The 22,486-nt window shown below is 42.7% G+C and overlaps 1 protein-coding gene and 1 pseudogene across 6 annotated transcripts; both read left to right on the top strand.

Moving 5' to 3' along the window:
- Positions 1 to 2,209: 2,209 nt before the first annotated feature.
- Positions 2,210 to 10,128, top strand: LOC311147606 (polypeptide N-acetylgalactosaminyltransferase 6-like; annotated as a pseudogene). Its single transcript has 6 exons — positions 2,210 to 2,539; positions 2,681 to 2,832; positions 4,936 to 4,949; positions 5,054 to 5,254; positions 5,395 to 5,676; positions 10,081 to 10,128. The product of its transcript is annotated as a polypeptide N-acetylgalactosaminyltransferase 6-like (transcript).
- A 614-nt stretch (positions 10,129 to 10,742) lies between these two features.
- Positions 10,743 to 22,002, top strand: LOC311147775 (glucose-6-phosphate 1-dehydrogenase-like). 5 transcript variants are annotated; one of them, XR_014614814.1, is made up of 15 exons: positions 10,743 to 10,902; positions 11,456 to 11,494; positions 12,480 to 12,601; positions 15,910 to 15,947; positions 16,107 to 16,215; positions 16,352 to 16,569; positions 16,802 to 16,963; positions 17,467 to 17,592; positions 17,709 to 17,802; positions 18,001 to 18,187; positions 18,702 to 18,937; positions 19,052 to 19,128; positions 19,388 to 19,480; positions 19,592 to 20,161; positions 20,863 to 22,002. XR_014614814.1 is itself a non-coding variant. In XM_084184550.1 (14 exons), exons 1-14 carry the CDS (start codon positions 10,893 to 10,895, stop codon positions 19,680 to 19,682), a joined length of 1,602 nt encoding a protein of 533 aa, XP_084040676.1. In that variant the 5' UTR covers positions 10,743 to 10,892; the 3' UTR covers positions 19,683 to 22,002. The 5 variants fall into 5 exon arrangements, 3 of the variants coding, with proteins under 3 accessions (XP_084040676.1, XP_084040678.1, XP_084040677.1); XM_084184550.1 differs by having other exon boundaries at positions 19,592 to 22,002; XR_014614815.1 differs by lacking the exon at positions 11,456 to 11,494 and having other exon boundaries at positions 10,750 to 10,902.
- The last annotated feature ends 484 nt before the right edge of the window (positions 22,003 to 22,486 follow it).

Raw genomic sequence — 22,486 nt, forward strand, 5'->3', positions numbered from 1 at the left:
GAATGTGGGAAATAAGTATTTGACCCCTCTGCAAAACATGACTTAGTACTTGGTGACAAAACCCTTGCTGGCAATCACAGAGGTCAGATGTTTCTTGTAGTTGGCCTTCAGGTTTGCACACATCTCAGGAGGGATTTTGTCCCACTCCTCTTTGCAGATCTTCACCAAGTCATTAAGGTTTCGAGGCTGACGTTTGGCAACTCAAACCTTCAGCTCCCGCCACAGATTTCTATGGGATTAAGGTCTGGAGACTGGCTAGGCCACTCCAGGACCTTAATGTGCCTCTTTTTGAGCCACTCCTTTGTTGCCTTGGCCGTGTGTTTTGGGTCATTGTCATGCTGGAATACCCATCCACGACCCATTTTCAATGCCCTGGCTGAGGGAAGGAGGTTCTCACGATTTTGGTCTCATTTGATCACAACACTTTCACCCAGTTCTCCTCTGAATCATTCAGATGTTCATTGGCAAACTTCAGACGGGCCTGTATATTTGCTTTCTTGAGCAGGGGGACCTTGCGGGCGCTGCAGGATTTCAGTCCTTCACGGCATAGTGTGTTACCAATTGTTTTCTTGATTACTATGGTCCCAGCTGCCTTGAGATCATTGACAAGATCCTCTCGTGTAGTTCTGGGCTGATTCCTCACCGTTCTCATGATCAATGCAACTCCACGAGTTGAGATCTTGCATGGAGCCCCAGGCCAAGGGAGATTGACTGTTATTTTGTGTTTCTTCCATTTGCGAATAATTGTACCAACTGTTGTCACCTTCTCACCAAGCTGCTTGGCGATGGTCTTGTAGCCCATTCCAGCCTTGTGTAGGTCTACAATCTTGTCCCTGACATCCTTGGAGAGCTCTTTGGTCTTGGCCATGGTGGAGAGTTTGGAATCTGATTGATTGATTGCTTCTGTGGCTTATAATAATTATAATATATATATAATAATTATAATATAATAAATATTATTATTATATTATATTATTATATTATTATTCTGTGGACAGGTGTCTTTTATTCAGGTAACAAGCTGAGATTAGGAGCACTCCCTTTAAGAGTGTGCTCCTAATCTCAGTTTGTTACCTGTATAAAAGACACCTGGGAGCCAGAAATCTTTCTGATTGAGAGGGGGTCAAATACTTATTTCCCTCATTAAAATGCAAATCAATTTATAACATTTTTGACATGCGTTTTTCTGGATTGTTTTGTTGTTATTCTGTATCTCACTGTTCAAATAAACCTACCATTAAAATTATAGACTGATCATTTCTTTGTCAGTGGGCAAACGTACAAAATCAGCAGGGGATCAAATACTTTTTTCCCTCACTGTACGTAGAGATATGAGTGAGATGGCTCCAGACTCCAATTCAGCATAAGGAAGTCTTAAGGTTAGTGTTTCGGAGGCTCTTTTTATTGTTTGATCAATTCAAGATTAGCCAGTTTAACGTCTCCTTTTATTCTACCCACAACTATCATTCTACCTCACATGAACACTTAGAAAGCCATTATACACACAAAAGTGTAAATGGAAGTACTACCAGGGAGTATACGACAGCCTTGTATGTTGTTCCTAGAGGACAAAGCTTTTATCAGGCATTCTGCATTTACATATCACACAATGAAGCTTCTCAGAGGTGTGTCCCATGATTCCCTGCTTCGTTTGGGTGTTGTAGAATGTAGATCGGATTACTCTGACAGATAGCAGCCACTGTAAACTATGCATTATTATGTTATTCTCAATTAACAATAGTATGTACATAGTATGTACATATTACCTCAATTACCTCGACTAACCAGTTCCCCCGCACATTGACTCTGTACTGGTACCCCCTGTATATAGTCTCCCTACAGTTATTTTATTTATTTTTTACTTATCTATTTTTCACTTAACACTTTTTTTCTTAAAACTGCATTGTTGGTTAAGGGCTTGTAAGTAAACATTTCACTGTAATGTCTACACCTGTTGTATTCGGCGCATGTGGCAAATAAAAATTGATTTGATTTGATTGATTTAGTTAGTTAGTTGGGGAGTGTTGTATTTGGAATGGTGTGACAAATGGACTTCTCTGCACAGTCAAATGCAATTGAGTCATCACTTGACTCATATCTTGATCACTCTCCTGTTTCAGCCCTGCAGTCTCTCTCCGGCACGCCTGCACAATGTGTGCATTTTCCTGCCATCCCGCCCTTCCCTTTAGCTTGCCATTCAAGTGGGCTCATGCAGTACGACGTAGGAGGTGGGACTTTCCCTGAACCCTGGCTCCGGGATCTGTCTGACAAACAGTCACAGGTGATGGGTGTGGTCAGAGGTGCCGTGTCAAACGTTGGCTTCCAGATCGGTAGCCCCCTGCCCCCTCCCACAGAGCCTAACCCCCCTGACCGCCGCTGTCTACCTGGGTTCTACAGCAGACAGGAGCTTCAACCTCACCTGGAGAGGGCCCGGGGCCTACGGTCAACACTTTGTGTCGGGAAGGATGACCCCTACAGAGATGAAAGAGAACCGTATCTCCCTGCACCGCAGCCTGGGCAATAACGCGCGCCTCTCAGAGTGAGTACAGGGGACTGAAGGGAAGCTAGTTTGGCGTGGTCACTGTGTATTGAAATGTGTGACCATATAAATATTATATGGATGATATGTGTACAATTGAAGCTTATGTAGAAGATCACTTGTTGTCTTTGTTGTCGTCAGCTGTGTGGGTCAAAGGTTCCGAAGCTGCCCTCCTCTCCCCACCACCAGTGTCATTATCGTTTCAGTGTCATCAACCGTTTACAGCATCCTGCACACTGCTCCTGCCTCCCTGCTCACAGAGATACTACTGGTGGATGATGCTAGCACAGATAGTGAGTGTGGTATGGAAGGTGTTATAAGCCTGACTGAAAGTGACATTTCATTGTGGAAAGTGACCTCTCCACAGTGACATTTATAGAACAACGGCAGAGTTTATAATAACTCTCAGTAGCAGTGCTCTCAGTAGAATAGATACACTACATATACAAAAGTATGTGGACACCCCTTCAAATGAGTGGATTCGGCTATTTCAGCCACACCCGTTGCTTACAGGTGTTTAAAATCGAGCACACCGACATGCAATCTCCATAGACAAACATTGGCAGTAGAATGGCCTTACTGAAGAGCTCAGGGACTTTCAACGTGGCACCGTCATAGGATGCCACCTTTCCAACAAGTCAGTTCGTCAAATTTATGCCCTGCTAGAGCTGCCCCGGTCAACTGTAAGTGCTGTTATTGTGAAATTGAAACGTCTGTGGACACCTGCTTGTGGAACATCTCATTCCAAAATCATGGGCATTAATATGGAGTTAGTCCCCCCTTTAACCACAGTAGCCTAATTGGCCACTGTTAAAACCTTAACTTAAAGCTGGTACAGCCTCAGTGTTCACAGTAAACGCGCGCTGGAAGTTGCACAGAATTTTCACAACATTCAAGTTTGCGCTCAGCAGACATGAAATTTGCTCAGTGCTGAAAAATATTAAAGGGAACATTGCCTACACCTATATACCACTATCCCATACAAATAAAATAAATAAAAATAACACCACCCCATTCCACTACTTGACCCTAACTGATCCTACACCAGCACAATGGCCTGGGAGGACAGGACTCTTTCGATCAATACACCTTGTAACTCTTCTGCAGTAAAGTCTCGTACACCCAAGTACTTCTCTGCAGCTGCCACCACAACATCTATTTTCTGTGATTTACATTCCATTTATGTGGTACAGTTGATAACCATGGCAATGAATGCTAAGAAGCCAACCTTACTGAAGCACAAATTCGTATCACTGTGTATTGGCCTAGACCTACTACTCACCTTTAACCCATCATCCTCTACTCTCTTCACTGCCTCAGCATACGACACCTGCTGTTCTACTCTGACCCTGGCAACCTCAACCTGTCTCTCTCACACTGGACACTTCTGATCCCAGCAACATGGGCACTCCCACAATTGACACACATAGTTTTTCCACCGATACTACACATTCCTTTGTCCCATGCCCTCCTGCACACTTCTTACATCTCCAAATCTCCCTCCTACACACTGCTGCAACATGACCATACGCTTAGCATCTGAAACACCTTAGTAGGTGACTCTGCTTCAAAACTCAAAAGGACAGACAGTGTCTTCTCAGCTTCACCACGCTCGCCACCCGGTCTGGCTCACACCAAACGGCGGGTGTCACAGACACAGGGAATCTTCAATTTCAGTTGCTCCACCTCAACACTTAACGAGAGCAAAGCAAGTCACAGGTCTTGTCCCGAGTCACGTGATGCAGAGTGCCAGCTCCCTCTGGGCAGAGGAAATATAGAAAATCATCATAAGTCCACTTCGAGCTACATTCACCGATTTAACAGTACCCAAATTATTTTATACCCAGCCTGATATGGGCCAGCCCATATGGCAGGGATCCACTTTTTCCAAAAATGTCACTCCCACTGAGCCAGATTCATCCTTTGCATGAACATCGGGGCGAGGCTCGGACTCAGATGTCTTCACCACACCTGCCACCGCAGGTCATTCATCCTTGTTCTCATCAGGTTCAATTTCTGTGCCATCAGAGACAGCAGAATATGGTTTGTACTTGGCGCCATTCTTCCTCAACACACATCTTCCGTCTACACACGGCTTATCTCCTTCTTCCTCGCTGTCCGTAACCACATCTATCCGTTTACCACGCTCTTGCCGCGCCTTCATCTGCTGTATTCTTTGCAGAACACGCACTGATGGCGTTTCTCCAAAACCTAACTTCTGTTCCTTAGCTCAGTTTACAAGTCTGGCTATCTCTGGCCTCTCGATGCTCGCAAGACAAACAAACCCTGACTGATTTTGGTAGTTAATGTAGACTTGATGCCCTCTGCTGGTCAAAGCAGACACTGCTTCCTTCTGTAGTCTGATTCCCTTCATGGTTACTTCCTGTGTTCCCTAGGATACTTTTATTCCGTGTCACTGTTGCTCCAAGCTTGTGCCTCAACCATTCAGTCCTTGGCCTTTTCTGCGTCCACTCCAGAGACCTGGAATGTCCTGTGTGATGTGTCTTCTTGTAGGTGAGGCAGTTGGGAGGCCAGCTGGAGATCGTCCCCTGCTCAGTGGTGGGCCATATCTTCTGCAGTAAGAGCCCTCACACCTTCCCTAAAGGCACATCGGTGATCGCCCACAACCAGGTGCACCTAGCCGAGGTCTGGAAGGACGACTACAAGCAGATCTTCTTCCGCAGGAACAAGAGGACTGCCACCATAGCCAAAGAGGTTGGGAACTGGAATTAGAATCGGAATTGGAATGGGAATTGGAATGGGAATTGGGAGGTTGTGAACTGGCATTGGGGTGCCAGGAGAACAACCTATACCCTCAATGTCAGCAAAACAAACGAGTTGATTGTTGACTTCAGGAAGCAGAGGAGGGAACATGCCCGATCCACGTCAATGGGACTGCAGTAGAGAAAGTCAGCAGTTTTAAATTCCTCGGCGTCCACAACACCGATGACTTGACATGGACCAACAACACCACCACCACTCAACACCACCTCAAATTCCTAAGCCGGCTGAAGAAATTCCCACCCATCCAGGACATCTACTTGAAACAGTGCCTGAGGAAGTCCCGCAGCATCATCAAAAAACCCACACACCCCAGCCATAAGCTGTTCACTCCTTTACCGTCAGGCTCAGAGACAGTTTCTATCTACAAGCCATCAGACTGCTGAACACAAACTGGACTGACCACCTGTACTGATTCTCCACACCATTGCACTCACTCACACGCATAAACATTCATGCTACACACACATCACAATTGCTGCTACCAGACTCTTATTTATTATTGCTAATCCTGCACAATTGAAACACTTGCCCCCCAATCCCAATACATGTGTAAATATTATAATATAAATTGTGCCTACCTGTATGCCATTTAGCAGACACTTTTATCCAAAGCAACTTATAGTAATGCGTGGATATATTTTACGTATGGGTGGTCCCAGGAATCCAACCCACTACCTTGGCCTTACAAGCACCGTGCTCTATCAACTGAGCTAGGTATTATACTTATGCTAAAATGTCTATTCTATTCTACTCAGCCATTTACTTTATGTTCGTATTCGTGTCTTTTATTATTTCTTATTGTTGTTGCGTTGTCGAGAAGGAACCTGCAAGTAAGCAGTTTGTTGGACAGTATATACCATGTGTGTCCTGTAAAGACGACTAATAAAACTAGGTTATTTTCTCACACTGTTGCACATATTGCTCAGCTGATTAAAGTGTGGTATTGCACTGTATCCTGCACTCTTAGAAAAAAAGGTGCTTTCTAGAACCTAAAAGGGTTATTTGGCTGTCCCCATAGGAAAACGACATTTGAAACCCCACCTCTTTAAGGAACACCTGGGATAGGATAAAGTAATCCTTCTGGTTTGAATACCTGAGCCATCAAGGTGAAAAATCTGTCGCTGTGTCCTTGAGCAAGGCACTTAAAGGGCAATTCTGCCACTTTACAACCTTGTCTTCAGCACCAAACCAATGTCTACTTATGTGAAAAGTTTCTATGATCTGTGGATAAAAAGATAAGAAGAAAGGTCTTTAAAAAATGCTTCTCTGTGACATCACAGGGTAGGCTTTAATGTAAAAAAGCTATTTTCAAAACCTGCAACGGGTTTCTAGTCCAAGGGAGGGTATTTTCTTGCTCACCCCGAATCTCATGGTGTTTGAAAATCACTGTTTTGAAAATCACTGTTAACTTTTGATGATGTCATCGGGTAGAACTTTTTCACATTATATTGTTTTCTAGAAATGCGCTGTTTTCACATACAGTGGGGGGGAAAAAGTATTTAGTCAGCCAACAATTGTGCAAGTTCTCCCACTTAAAAAGATGAGAGAGGCCTGTAATTTTCATCATAGGGACACGTCAACTATGACAGACAAATTGAGGAAAAAAAATCCAGAAAATCACATTGTAGGATTTTTTATGAATTTATTTGCAAATTATGGTGGAAAATAAGTATTTGGTCACCTACAAACAAGCAAGATTTCTGGCTCTCACAGACCTGTAACTTCTTCTTTAAGAGGCTCCTCTGTCCTCCACTCGTTACCTGTATTAATGGCACCTGTTTGAACTTGTTATCAGTATAAAAGACACCTGTCCACAACCTTAAACAGTCACACTCCAAACTCCACTATGGCCAAGACCAAAGAGCTGTCAAAGGACACCAGAAACAAAATTGTAGACCTGCATCAGGCTGGGAAGACTGAATCTGCAATAGGTAAGCAGCTTGGTTTGAAGAAATCAACTGTGGGAGCAATTATTAGGAAATGGAAGACATACAAGACCACTGATAATCTCCCTCGATCTGGGGCTCCACGGAAGATCTCACCCCGTGGGGTCAAAATGATCACAAGAACGGTGAGCAAAAATCCCAGAACCACACAGGGGGACCTAGTGAATGACCTGCAGAGAGCTGGGACCAAAGTAACAAAGCCTACCATCGGTAACACACTACGCCGCCAGGGACTCAAATCCTGCAGTGCCAGACGTGTCCCCTTGCTTAAGCCAGTACATGTCCAGGCCCGTCTGAAGTTTGCTAGAGTGCATTTGGATGATCCAGAAGAGGATTGGGAGAATGTCATATGGTCAGATGAAACCAAAATATAACTTTTTGGTAAAAACTCAACTTGTCGTGTTTGGAGGACAAAGTTTGCACAATGCTGAGTTGCATCCAAAGAACACCATATCTACTGTGAAGCATGTGGGTGGAAACATCATGCTTTGGGGCTGTTTTTCTGCAAAGGGACCAGGACGACTGATCCGTGTAAAGGAAAGAATGAATGGGGCCATGTATCGTGAGATTTTGAGTGAAAACCTCCTTCCATCAGCAAGGGCATTGAAGATGAAACGTGGCTGGGTCTTTCAGCATGACAATGATCCCAAACACACCGCCCGGGCAACGAAGGAGTGGCTTCGTAAGAAGCATTTCAAGGTCCTGGAGTGGCCTAGCCAGTCTCCAGATCTCAACCCCATAGAAAATCTTTGGAGGGAGTTGAAAGTCCGTGTTGCCCAGCGACAGCCCCAAACATCACTGCTCTAGAGGAGATCTGCATGGAGGAATGGGCCAAAACACCAGCAACAGTGTGTGAAAACCTTGTGAAGACTTACAGAAAACGTTTGACCTGTGTCATTGCCAACAAAGGGTATATAACAAAGTATTGAGAAACTTTTGTTATTGACCAAATACTTATTTTCCACCATAATTTGCAAATAAATTCATAAAAAATCCTACAATGTGATTTTCTGGATTTTATTTTCTCATTTTGTCTGTCATAGTTGACGTGTACCTATGATGAAAATTACAGGCCTCTCACATCTTTTTAAGTGGGAGAACTTGCACAATTGGTGGCTGACTAAATACTTTTTTTCCCCACTGTATGTTGACACTGGTATTGTGCTAGAGATAATGAAAATGAGGTCGAAAAGTGGTGGAGTTGCCCTTTAACCCTAATTTGCACTATTTGCACTGTAAGAAACAACACATTTCACTGCACCTATCTGGTGTATGTAACAATAAAACAATACAGAATATATATATAAAAAATGACACGGCGATCTTTGTTTTATTTTTCTTCTTCCTGTTCACTCAGAACACATATGGTGACATCTCAGAAAGCCTCATACTCAAAGAGAAGCTAAGCTGCAAAAACGTCACATGATACTTGCACAATGTTTACCCAGAGGCTTATGTTCAGTTTATTTCACTTTCATTGGAAATTGGATTGTCAGTTTATAATTACTCATCTACTTTTTAAATCTATATTCTGCTAAAATTCTCTTTTATCAGCTCAAGAACTCTGGCTCTAAGACTTGCCTGGATGTGGGAGAAAATAATAAGGGTGGAAAAAAACAGTTATCTTGTACACATGCCACAACATGGGAGGAAACCAGGTACTTTAGTCTAAATCATGTACAATATGCAGAGCCATGTGTGCAGGTTCCATATAATTGCCAAACAGTTTTTTTCCTAACATAACATTTCTGTGTGTAGTATTTCGAGTAAACATCCCACCAAGAACTTCGGCACGACATCGGTAAGCATCTGTGTCTGCATGCGACCCCTGGGGCAGCGCTGGTGTCCACTGAGTTCTGCTGCCTGAAGGGCTTAGGAACGCGGTGGACCCTGAGCAAGTGTGGCATTTCACACCCATACGTAACCATGACAATCTAAACTGTCAACATATATTTTATTGGTTAGTTTGTTTTCACATTTACACAATGAAAATAAAAACATATCTTCTTCACTGCTCTGGAAGTCTTCCTGTGGTTCTTGTACATGGGTTTGTTCCATATCCAGTATGTGAAGACCATTTGGAAGTCATTTTCTCCTCTCCAGGACAAAAGGAAAAAACACTGATTGTTGCCTTGTATTGCAGCACAAGACCATTAACTACTGTACAGTATACACATGCTGTTACACGCAGCTTGGCTATATTAATGCTGCACTGTTTTCAGGAGGCAAGTGCAGAACAGAGCATTGTGGTTAGCCTTTTATGCTGCTCATCATTGTTTTAATTATGTTGTATGTGTGTGTGTATAGGGTTCTTTCCTGAAGAATCCCTCTTCGGCAAATGTTTGACAGTAGTCGGAGGTAAAGTGGTGATGAGTAGCTGTGACTCGGCCAATCTCAGCCAGCACTGGGCCCTCAGCTGAGCAATGGGATCCATGGAGGAAGGTGGATCATCTCCATCATGCATTACATTTGGGAGTCCTACACTTTTTGATTACAACACATGAATTTATGAAATATGGCACACTGCCCAGTTTGAATTCATGTTTTGTATTATTTATTTATTAAAAGGAGAAGTTGAAAAGTTTGAGGTTTTTTAAGATCTTTTGTAGAGGATCCCAATTAGAGGAATTTGTGATAGTTTCTGTTTTGGCACTAGTGTTTTATACACTTCAAAATACATATTTGAATTTGTGAGATTCTTTACTGTTCACCAGCCCAAACAACATTTGTTTTGCTTCAGGTTTTTTGTGTACTGTATATTTTGTAGCTACCCTCGCTATATGAGCTATATGTTTGCTACATTTGTGTCAGGAGTGGGATGGCGGCTGCGAGGCCATCGGAACAAACGGCCGAACGTGATGGGGCTGCGGTAGGCGGAAGCATTGGGACGTGCCTTTCCATTTGGAGGGGGGCAGTGTAGCTATATGAGCCAGGTTACAATTCCCACCATGTGGGTTAACCTTATTTACGAGATGAAAAGGGTGCTTGCCTTTTTCACACCAGCGACCTGGGTTCGCTTCCCTGCACCGCCGTTCTCTACAATATCATGAAGGATGAAATCAAGCATAACCATATACGTCGTTCAAATCTTCCCCTCTGAAAGAAAGTATTTTCCGATAATGGACTAAGGACATATTCCATACCAGATGATGAACTGTTTACTTTTAGTACTTAGAATATGCAGTGTTTGCTGTTTGGAATCTCTTCCATGTTCGTTCATGGGGTTTAATACATCACTGTATTGATAATCCCAGACTGTATTGACCTCTAGTAGCCTACTACTACTGATCCACTTACATGTCAGTGGGCTAGTTCTTCACTTTGATTGGTGTATTTTTCTCTGAAGAGTGCACAGTAAAAATCCGCCCCATCCATCTTTTTTTTGTCTTTGGGAATGTGACGTCATCGTAACCAACAGGAATGGGAAGTGCAGCGAGCGCTGGTGAGTTTCTCTCTAAACCAATAAAATCACTGAATTCAGTTGTGTCAATTTTAACAGGGAAGAAGGAAACTGCGCTAGTAGAGATGCACTGCAAGTAGTTTGATGCTTGTCAATTTAGAGACGTATCGGTCGAGGTTTGCTCCGTAATCGCCGCATTCTCAGCTAAAGTTAATAATTGGAAATGGCTGGAAGTAAGTGTTGTTTTTTAAAAGTATTCGTCTGCCTACTAACCACGAACATGTTGTTGCTGGCTGCATGCTTGTCATTTTGTCAAAACAGCAACGAATATGATGGGATGTTTTAGGTAATGGTAGTGTCTGTGTGGTGTTTGATATTAAAGAAACTTGTGTCATTTATAGTTAGCTAGTTATTTTGGTGGGTAACCTAGGCCCAAATAATTTGTATAGAGCATGAATAGTTTGCTAGCTAGCTAACTTACCTTGTACAGGTGCAAATTCGTCTAAGTTAGCTAGCTTGGCTAGCCAAACGTGCCCCGTATTATTCGTGGTCACAGCACGGCTAGATATGTTGAGCCCTTTAAATACGGGATTGGGCTGAGGATTTTGCTAATAACATTATAGTGGATGGTGTGTTGTGACTATTTGTGTCTACAAAGTGGAGAATGCTTTTCTGAGGGAGGTGCAAGTGCACAGTCTGTCAATTGTAGCTAGCTAGCTAATATTACATTGACCGTTTATCTCTCTCCCTGCTCTTGTTGTGGGTCCCCTCTCTCCCTGACCCAAGAGAGACCTGCCAGTGGTGCCATTGCACAACAAGGACCTGGTATGATTACTGTCGCTTACAGACATAGTGATGTAACTGTCTCGTCTTGCTTATAGAATCTTGTAGATTTGGTGTATTTCTAAGTGGGCTTATTTTGTCTATTCCACTTACATATAATGTGACAGAATATCGACATATAGCAATGTATCTCGATTTAGAAGAGGTGCTAAACAAGGACTTAGGTCTACACCATTTCCGTGTAGGTAAGATAAGAGTAATAATGTTTTTGAAGGTGGCACACAATGTCTTGATGATTTCTTATCAGCCATATGAGAAGAAAGGGTAGGCTTATTCTTTACCAAATTTGTATAATGCAGTACCGAACAAATGGTGTCATATCTTTACCATATGATTTGTGTTTATGGTGGTTTTATAGACTCTATCTAGGCTGTGTTTAAGTGTCCTTTTAAAATAAAGTGATATTTGTCTAGAAAACATTTAGTGCTAAAACTGTTCTCCTGAAGGAAAAAAAAGACAATTGCTGAAAGTAGATCAACATTTTCCAAATATCTGTTCCCCTATGTCCAATCTCACTGCCCATAGAACACAAGGAGGTACAACGAAGAATGTTTCAATCTATTGTTCTCTTTCACTTATTGGTGCCTGCCTCCTCTGTTTATCCCAAGGCATCGCTGTTTCTCTGAATGTCTAGAAAGTTAATTGTTTGAAAGCAGTGTTTAACTTGTTTTGTGTTTGAAAAGTGGTTGTGGCTGTTTGTACTCCATTGGTATGAATCATTGTGTCAGTCAGGGCCCAGAGCAGTGCTCTAGTCTATTTGCATAATAGTGTTGATATTCTAAAAATAGTTTTTACTTTAAGTCACTCATTCAGTAGGCCTATGCTATTAAACTAGACTACAGGGGACTACACTGTATTGTTCTTGTGTGAATGTGTGCGTGTTCCTCCTACAAGTGTTATCATAAATGTTAGGTCAATCAATCATGTTCTTGATAATAACTTGTTTTTGACATTTACCTTTGCCTAGGACAAATGAGCTCCATTCCCCTCTCTCGGTCCGAGGTGTTCGGGGAGCTGCGGAAGGAGCTTCATGAGGATGAGGAGTTCCGTCAGTCCGACGCTCACATCTTCATCATCATGGGAGCATCGGTGAGGGAGGGAAGATGGGAGAAGGGGGGAATGAGAGGCTACTTTGATTATTGATGAATGACCCTACACGTTTTAGACCGATTATCAGAATAAGACCCTCAATATTTATTGAAAAGGAGTATCAAGCTCATCAACTTGCACTTTCACCACCCTGCGAAGTTCATCATAACTTATTTCATCAGTAGCCTAATAAACTGCATGCTTTCCCGATGAGTCTGTAGTGGGAGGACCACACAACATGTCATCGCGTGACTCCAAGTCTACTTCGATATGATGGTTATTATATCAATGTTTGCGTATAAAAGTGTTTCCACCAACATTTCTCACATAATTAATTTTACCGACACAAAAAGATCCCACCTTGTCTAGCGTATTTTGTTTTGTTGACATTTGGAAAGTTTACCGAAAAATGTTCTGTTTCCATCAGGCTTGTATATTTACATTTACATTTTAATCATTTAGCAGACGCTCTTATCCAGAGCGACTTACAGGAGCAATTAGGGTTAAGTGCCTTGCTTAAGGGCACATCGACAGATTTTTCACCTAGTCGGCTCGGGGATTAGAACCAGCGACCTTTCGGTTACTGGCACAACGCTCTTACCCACTAAGCTACCTGCCGCCCCATTGTCATGACATTTTTGTACTTTACTCGCATAAAAAGGTTGGATTGAAACCTGGTTATTGAGGAAGGCACTGGATTAGCCTAGCTATAAATGTAGGCTACCAAACTGCAGAATCATTGTTATTTTTCATACAGTTGTTATACCTATTTTATAAACACTTGATAATAGATTTTAGGTGGACAGAGAAGGGAACACATGTTGTGAGAAAGGTATGTTGTAAACTTAAAACAGAGAAGAGAGTGGTTGCACATGACCAGTTTGAGGAAATGTCATTGAGAGGCCTTACACAGAGCTTGTGTAACTAAGCAGCCCCAGAATCACTTGAGCTTCCTGTAGTCTGGCCTTGATATAGAGAACATATCAAGGTTCCTGATTGTTGGTTATGGTTTGGACACAGGCTGTTTGTTAGCCAATAATGGTCAGCGCAGACCGTTTGTTAGGCAATCATTTGGGCACGGACAGTTTGTTGGCCAATCATGGTGTATGAACTGAACACTTGATAATAGATTTTAGGTGGACAGAGAAGGGAACACTACTAGGATGATCAATCCAGTGACTCAGTCCAGTCACTCTGAAGTTGCATTTTCTTATAGTATTTTCTTCTCTAGAAATGACACCCTCCTCTCTAGGCCTACAATGTTTGTTTCCTGTTTCCTTGTTCTCCACTGGCTTGTAAGACCTGCCCAGTTAGTTGATAACGTGTGGGAGAATAGCTCTGATATATAATTATTCCGCCCACTTCTCTTCCATCTACTTTCTCCTGCTCTATTTACTTTTGGTTGAAAGGAGTGGCGCGAGAGCTGAATAGTGCAATGTCACTGTCTGTCAGCAGTTTCCTGCCAAAGCAATAAAGAGGCAAGTCTGGAATCAGGATGGGGGAAGGGTAATGGTAAGGCAGAGCCGTGGTTTTTGGGAAAAGTGATTGTACTACAACATAGGCTATGCATAGGCTACTGTAAAATATGCTTTGTTTGCAACGCTGCAGTATGTCCTTGTCACTCCACAAGCACAAACCAATCACCAGCTGGTGTTGCACGCACACAAAAACACACCGCAGGCAGGCACACACACACACACACACACCACCTCACTCAACTTGGCCTCATTACAGTCGCTGTGCCAATGAAAGGGTTAGTACATATTGCACGCTTACCTTGGTACAAGGCACCATACAGGCTTGCTGGATGGGACTGTACTTAGCCTAACAGTAATGTAAGATTGTAGGCCAAATATTTGTCTGTTGATACATGACACAGGCACAATTATTGAAGGTAATCTCTATTTTCACTTCACTGAAGGCATGAAAGAACAGCCTAGTTTTTCTCTCCATGACTATCTAATAAGGCTTATGTTTCATCACGTGACTCCAAGTTTACTTCGATATGATGGTTATTATATCAATATTTTGCCCATAAAGGTGTTTCCACCGCCATTTCTTGCATCATTAACAAAGAAAGATCCCACCATGTCGAATGAAAAAAATTATCTGTCGGCATTTCTAAAATTGTACGGAAACTTCCTCTTTCCATCACAGCTGTCGTGATATTTTTCTATACGGTATGACTTAACTTGCATAAAAACTGTGGCTGAAAATGTTGTTATTGAGATGGTGTGTGTGAGAGTCTCCTTTTGTGAAAGGGAGAGATGGGGAAAATAGTGGGATCTGTGTTCATGCCTCTATTCATCATTAACGAAAGAATGAAGAGAGAGATGTGCTTGTCGAGTCACCCTACATTTGCATTTTTCTCTCAGCTGAGGCGGGACAGTAGGCCAGCATTTCATAGCACATCAGTTTAAAGGTGTAACTCAATGAGTCATTAAAGGCCCACTCAGCAATTATTCAGTATTACACAGCAAACCAACACAACTCACTGGAACAGGACACAGATAAGCTCAATAGTCAATAAGGCCATTCAAATGAATTATTATTTGAAGCATTTCCTCAAGTGTGGTTCTCTGTAGCTCAATTGGTAGAGCATGGCGCTTGTAACGCCAGGGTAGTGGGTTCGATCCCCGGGACCACCCATATGTAAACATTTATGCACACATGACTTTAAGTCGCTTTGGATAAAAGCGTCTGCTAAATGGCATATTATATTATAAGTGACAAACATCAGATGACCCAGCATTCGCCAAATAATATCACTGAGTGCTGCTGAAACTAGTGAGGAATGCTTTGTTCGATGTTTTTGTGTTCCTCAGTTATTGTGCCTGTAAAGATGTTTAACAGTGTAGCTCTGTCATACTTCTATCGTTTTTTGTATAATTCTCTGTGATATTTAATCTCTGATTTAGTCTATACCAGCTTTCCTAAGGGTTATTGCCCTCAGAATATACTTTGGCTTAGTACTCTGCCAGTTTCTTCCGGCTCTGTTGCTGCTGCTTCCTCTCTGTAGTTAGCAGTGCTCCCAGTTGGAATACTGGTATTGTGTAAATCCTAAATAGGCCGCTACAGCCTACTACTAACTGTCAACACTGCAACCAGCAGCGTTGTCAAGGAAGGAACCCTTATTTATAGCCTTGTTTACTGTAATAGTAATCGCCACACTGACAGACCTGAATGAACTGTCTTGTAGTGCCACTAGGCTATATAGACTATAGCACGTGGGCCTTTTTGTTTCAACTAACATTTTAGAGGTGACTAATCTGGTCTTGTGTTTACAATGTTCCTATAATTCTCTTTAGGGGGATCTAGCCAAAAAGAAAATCTACCCGACTCTATGGTGAGTATATGGAGCCCCTTTAGTATATCACAGGGCAGTTGTTTGCACTGGATTTATGCAGTCCCCACCCCACACACACTTTTCCTATTTGAGGTGTCATGTAATAAGTATTGTCTAATTATGAGACTCCTTTCTCTATTGTTCTCCCCCGTCTCACAGGTGGTTGTTTAGAGATGGGCTACTTCCTGAACAGACTCACTTTGTGGGCTTTGCCCGCTCTGACTTGACGGTGGATGCCATCAAAACTGCCTGCATGCCCTATCTGAAGGTAAGACATTCCCATTAACACATCATCTAGCATTACACAATGACCCACATTTGACTCACAGTTAATGCATGTGTTTGTGCATGTGCTAAAACCAATGACATCATATGACAACATTACTATCTCTCTGTGGTCCCAGGTGGCAGACTCTGAGGCGGAGCGGTTGTCTGTGTTCTTCAGCCGTAACTCTTATGTCAGTGGGAAGTATGCGGATGAGAGTACCTTCTCCAACCTCCACACCCACCTGTTGTCCCTGCCTGGTGGGGGCGAGGCTAACCGCCTCTTCTACCTTGCCCTGCCGCCCAGCATCTACCACAATGTCACCAAGAACATTAAGCACCACTGCATGAGCACCAAGTCAGTGAACCTGTTATGGCTACTGTAGTTCTGACTGTCTTGCTGTTTAGTTTCCGACACCCTCTCCTCTTAATCCTCCTCTGGTATTGGTAGGGACTGGAACAGGCCTGGTCATATTTAATCCACTTGCTGTATATGTAATTGGTATTGTCTGGGGAGGGTTGGTCATTAGATGAACGTTCCCCTCTTCCGCTGTTAAATAACCAAACCATGCTTATCTGTGTGTGTTTAGTAGGGGCTGGAACAGGGTGATTGTGGAGAAGCCGTTTGGTCGTGACCTGCAGAGCTCTGAGGAGCTGTCCACCCACCTCTCCTCCCTGTTCACTGAGGATCAGATCTACCGCATAGACCACTACCTGGGCAAGGAGATGGTGCAGAACCTAATGGTCCTCAGGTACAGAGATGTTAACCTAATGGTCCTCAGGTACAGAGATGATGTTAAAACCTCATGGTCCTCAGGTACAGAGATGATGTTAAAACCTCATGGTCCTCAGGTACAGAGATGATGTTAAAACCTCATGGTCCTCAGGTACAGAGATGATGTTAAAACCTCATGGTCCTCAGGTACAGAGATGATGTTAAAACCTCATGGTCCTCAGGTACAGAGATTATGTTAAAACCTCATGGTCCTCAGGTACAGATATGATGTTAAAACCTCATGGTCCTCAGGTACAGAGATGATGTTAAAACCTCATGGTCCTCAGGTACAGAGATGATGTTAAAACCTCATGGTCCTCAGGTACAGGACAAATACAGTCTACACTCTTTTTCTGTCTTCTCTCTCTCTCATTACTTAAAATGAGAAAGAAGAACATGAATAAACCTTGTCACAGACATTTGTCTCTCAGCTATGTCTGTGTCAATAAGGCGGAAGTTTAACAGTGGTAAATGTTCCAGGTTTGGGAACCGGATCTTTGGGCCCATCTGGAATAGGGACAGCATAGCATGTGTGGTCCTCACCTTCAAAGAACCCTTCGGCACCCAGGGCCGAGGCGGCTACTTTGACGACTTTGGCATCATCCGGTGAGGGGAACTGGCTTAGTGCTCAATGAAATCATACCTCAATGAAGGCATTTATTCTTGCTATGTTCTACTAGTCTGTCTGTAACTTCTCACCACCAATTCCGTATTGTCTTTAGTGATGTCATGCAGAACCACTTGCTCCAGATGCTCTCTCTGGTTGCCATGGAGAAGCCAGCCTCCACCAGCTCTGATGATGTCAGGGATGAAAAGGTACAGTAACATGGGCACAACCTGGCTAAAGCCCAAAACACGTCTTTACTTGACTTCACCATTGGCTCCTCCAGAAAACGACTGATGTCATCTTTATTAGTTAAATAGCATATAATTAATTAATAATTAATTTAAAAAAACCAACAGAATAAACAATTAGTGTTCAAACCTATCACTGCTTACTTACTCCCCCTGCAGGTGAAGGTGCTGAAGTGCATCGCCCCCATTACCATGTCAGATGTGGTGTTGGGGCAGTACGTGGGCGACCCAGAGGGAGAGGGGGACGCCAAGCTGGGTTACCTTGATGACCCCACTGTCCCCAAAGGCTCCACCCAGGCCACCTTCGCCACAGCTGTGCTCTACGTGCACAATGAGCGCTGGGATGGTGAGAACCTCTGCTTTCTCTCTCCATCACATGGTGTTGCTTGTTGTGCTTTCACTGTCTGGTCAAACCAGCTCACTCCTCAGTGATAACTCTTAAAGGCCCAGTGCAGTCAAAAATGTGATTTTCCTGTGTTTTTTATATATATTTCCACACTGAGGTTAAAAAAAAACTGTGAAATTGTGAAAGTTATGAGAATGCCCTTTTAGTGTAAGAGCTGTTTGAAAAGACAGCCTGAAATTTCAGCCTGTTTTGGTGGGAGTGAGTTTTGGCCTTCCATGGTCACACCACCATGTGGTAAATTAGTTCCAAAACTCTCTGCAAATAACAGCACATTTTCAGTTTTCCCCTCCCAGCTTGAGAAATTGCTATTTTCTAAGAAGCATTTTTTTCTTTTTGACCATTGTTTTCAATTAAAATCACAATAAGGTACTTAATTGTTACCCATAAATGATTTGATATTGAGATAAAAACGGTTGCATTGAATGCTTAAATAGCTCTCTTTGTTCATCCAAAGGTGTTCCCTTCATCCTGCGTTGCGGCAAAGCCCTGAACGAGAGGAAAGCGGAGGTGCGGTTGCAGTTCACCGATGTCCCGGGAGACATCTTTGGAGCGCAGTGTCGTAGGAATGAGCTGGTGGTGCGCGTGCAGCCCAACGAGGCCGTCTACGCCAAGATGATGAGCAAGAAACCAGGAGTGTACTTCCACCCTGAGGAGACGGAGCTGGACCTCACCTACAAGAGCAGATACAAGGTGAGATACTGAATGAACACGCACCCAATCATTCATAGAAAACAGACACCCATACACACTACCTCGCCATACTCACATTTTTGCTCCAATTTCACTGTAATCTTCTCTCCTCAGGATGTGAAGTTGCCAGACGCCTACGAGCGTCTCATCCTAGATGTCTTCTGTGGCAGCCAGATGCACTTTGTCAGAAGGTCAGTCTTTCTGTCTCAGACGTTGCCTTAATGTTGGTGTTATGCAAATAAGACCATGAACATGCATTAGGGTTGGGCAGTATCCAGACTTTCAATCTACTATCGGCATTTCGAAATACCCCGGTACACGGTATATCGCCCAAGCCTCACATGCATTATAATTGTGTCCACTAGATGGTGCCATAGGGTTGCTTCCCCCATTGGCTGCATTACTGTGTGTGGGACTCTCCCTTGCATTATGTCTTCTCTTTTCACTCAGTGATGAGCTGAGGGAAGCCTGGAGGATCTTTACGCCTCTCCTTCATCAGATAGAGAACGAGAAGACTCCCCCCACACCCTACAAATATGGAAGGTAAGATTTACCATTAACAGTTTAACAACTATCTCAAGTCAATAGTCACATTATTAATTTGTCAGCGATAGTGTTATTTTGTGATGGATTTGTTCCTTTCCTTCTTCCTAGCCGGGGTCCAATGGAAGCAGACGAGCTCTCAAAGAGGGTCGGTTTCCGTTATGAAGGAACATACAAATGGGTCAACCCCCACCGACTGTGAGAGAGGATGACAAGAGGGAGGAGGAGAGGAAGAAGAGGGATGGGTAGAGGAAGGGGGCAGTGTGGGGTAAATGAGCAGTGTCATGTTGCAATACTTTTGAATGTCTTCTTTGGGTCTGGTGGTTTCTGCTATTGCTCTTTCCTTTCCAGACCTGTCAGGTCAACAGTGAAGAGAGAGACTAGGAAATATATGAAAGGAAGCTATTTAAAAGTATTGGAGCAGAGCCTAGGTCTCAGGTACTACATTAATGCTCTGTACAAATGACCTGGTGTCACTAGTATCCATCAGGTCTTAAAGTGCCTTGCGAAAGTATTCATCCCCATTGGCGTTTTTCCTATTTTGTTGCATTACAACCTGTAATTTTAAATGGATTTTTATTTGGATTTCATGTAATGGACATACACAATAGTCCAAATTGGTGAAGTGAAATGAAAAAAAGTAATTTTTTCAAAAAATTCTAAAAAATAAATAACGGAAAAGTGGTGCATGCATATGTATTCACCCCCTTTGCTATGAAGCCCCTAAATAAGATCTGGTGCAACCAATTACCTTCAGAAGTCACATAATTTGCCTTGATGACAGCTTTGCACACGCTTGGCATTCTCTCAACCAGCTTCATGAGGCACTAAATACAGGGAAATTCTTGAGGGAAACCTGTTTCAGTCTTCCAGAGATTTGAGACTGGGATGGAGGTTCACCTTCCAGCAGGACAATGACCCTAAGCATACTGCTAAAGCAACAATCAAGTGGTTTAAGGGGAAGCATTTAAATGTCTTGGAATGGCCTAGTCAAAGCCCAGACCTCAATCCAATTGAGAATCTGTGGTATGACTTAAAGATTGCTGTACACCAGCGGAACCCATCCAACTTGAAGGAGCTGGAGCAGTTTTGCCTTGAAGAATGGGTAGAAATCTCAGTGGCTAGATGTGCCAAGCTTATAGCTACATACCTCAAGAGACTTGCAGCTGTAATTGCTGCAAAAGGTGGCTCCACAAAGTATTAACTTTGGGGGGGGGGGGGTTAATAGTTATGCACGCTCAAAAAAATGTTTTGTCTTGTTTGTTAAACAATAAAATATAGTTTGCATCTTCAAAGTGTTGTGTAAATCAAATGATACAACCCCCCCAAAAAATCAATTTTAATTCCAAGTTGTAAGGCAACAAAATAGGAAAAATGCCAAGGGGGGTGAATACTTTTGCAAGCCACTGTAACTAGGGAGGGAGGAGGCACTTAACCACTGGGGATCAAGGGAAGAGAGAGCGAACACTAGCCCAATTCTGTTTCTTCCTTCTCTCCCTGAAGTGTGCACTCTTACTTCTCAGCATGGATTCAAAAGCTGTGGTAGTGTGCACTTGTTTCCAACATACTCATCACACCAGTCCATCCCATAAGGGGGAGTGTACAAGTCGGACTGGGAGAGTGGTAGAGAATAGGACTGATGCCATTGAATGGGTGTAAGCATGGGCTTGACAGGTTTCCACTATTTCCTACACCCTAAAGGGGGAGTGTATGAGTACACACTTCAGGCAGAAGGGAGAGAAACAGAATTAGGCTACTCTCAGACAAAACATTATACAGCTCTGTGACATTAGTGATCATAGCTACTAAAAGTTAGACCTGTGTGTTTTTACATAGAGACGGAGAACAAAACATGGATAACCTGTTGATGGTGGGAATTACAATGAATGTCTACCACCCTCTGCTATTACCACCTGTATTAAAGGGGTATTTTGGCAATGAGGCCAAAACTCATGGATACCATTTTTATGTCTCTGTGTCCAGTATGAAGGAAGTTAGAGGTAGTTTCGTGAGACAATGCTAACTAGCATTAGCACGAATGACTGGAAGTCTATGGATATCTACTAGCATGCTAGTAGATACCCATAGACTTCCAGTCATTGCGCTGACGCTAGTTAGCATTGGCTCGCCCAACTACCTCTAACTTCCTTCATACTGGACACAGACACAAATGGTATCCACAAGTTCATCTGACTCTGGGGAAATAAAAAAAAAAGGGCCTCATTGCCAAAATCCCAAAGTATCCCTTTAACAGATTTGTTTCTATTAATGTAATCTTTTTGTTTTGCTTATGCTATTTTGAGCAACATTGTACTAGAACAAGACTCACTCTGTTTCATTCCTTTTTGTTTACATTTTCAGGCCTATTTAAAAGTTAATGTTCATTTTAGAGGAGTTTAGAAACAGCAAGGTCTGTCACAGGGTCAACATATGCCGTCTTTATAATGACTTACTGTATTGCTATAGACTGAACATTCATGTTATATTTCCACAACTTGCAATAAACCAGTCTTATTTCTTCAGTGTGTAGTCTCAATTGATACAGGTATTTTGTGTTTGTTTTAAGGGGTTGGTCTCTAGAAGTATCTTGTCACATTCTTGCAATACTTGACCCATGTGTAGCCTATTAAACCTTTAAAAGGTTTTTATTAGAAGGGATATATACAGTACCAGTCAAGTTTGGACACACCTACTCATTCAAGGGTTTTTCTTTAGTTGTACTATAATAGTGAAGACATCAAAACTATGAAATAACACATGGATTCATGTAGTAACCAAATAAGTGTTAAACAAATCAAAATAGATTTTAGATTCTTCAAAGTAGCCACCCTTTGCTTTGATGACAGCTTTGCACACGCTTGGCATTCTCTCAACCAGCTTCATGAGGTAGTCACCTGGAATGCATTTCAATTAACAGGTGTGCCTTGTTAAAAGTTAATTTGTGGAATTTCTTTCCTTCTTAATGCGTTTGAGCGAATCAGTTGTGTTGTGACAAGGTAGGGTGGG

Source organism: Coregonus lavaretus, assembly GCF_964263955.1.
Source record: "Coregonus lavaretus genome assembly, chromosome: 20".
Taxonomy (NCBI): Eukaryota; Metazoa; Chordata; class Actinopteri; order Salmoniformes; family Salmonidae; genus Coregonus; species Coregonus lavaretus.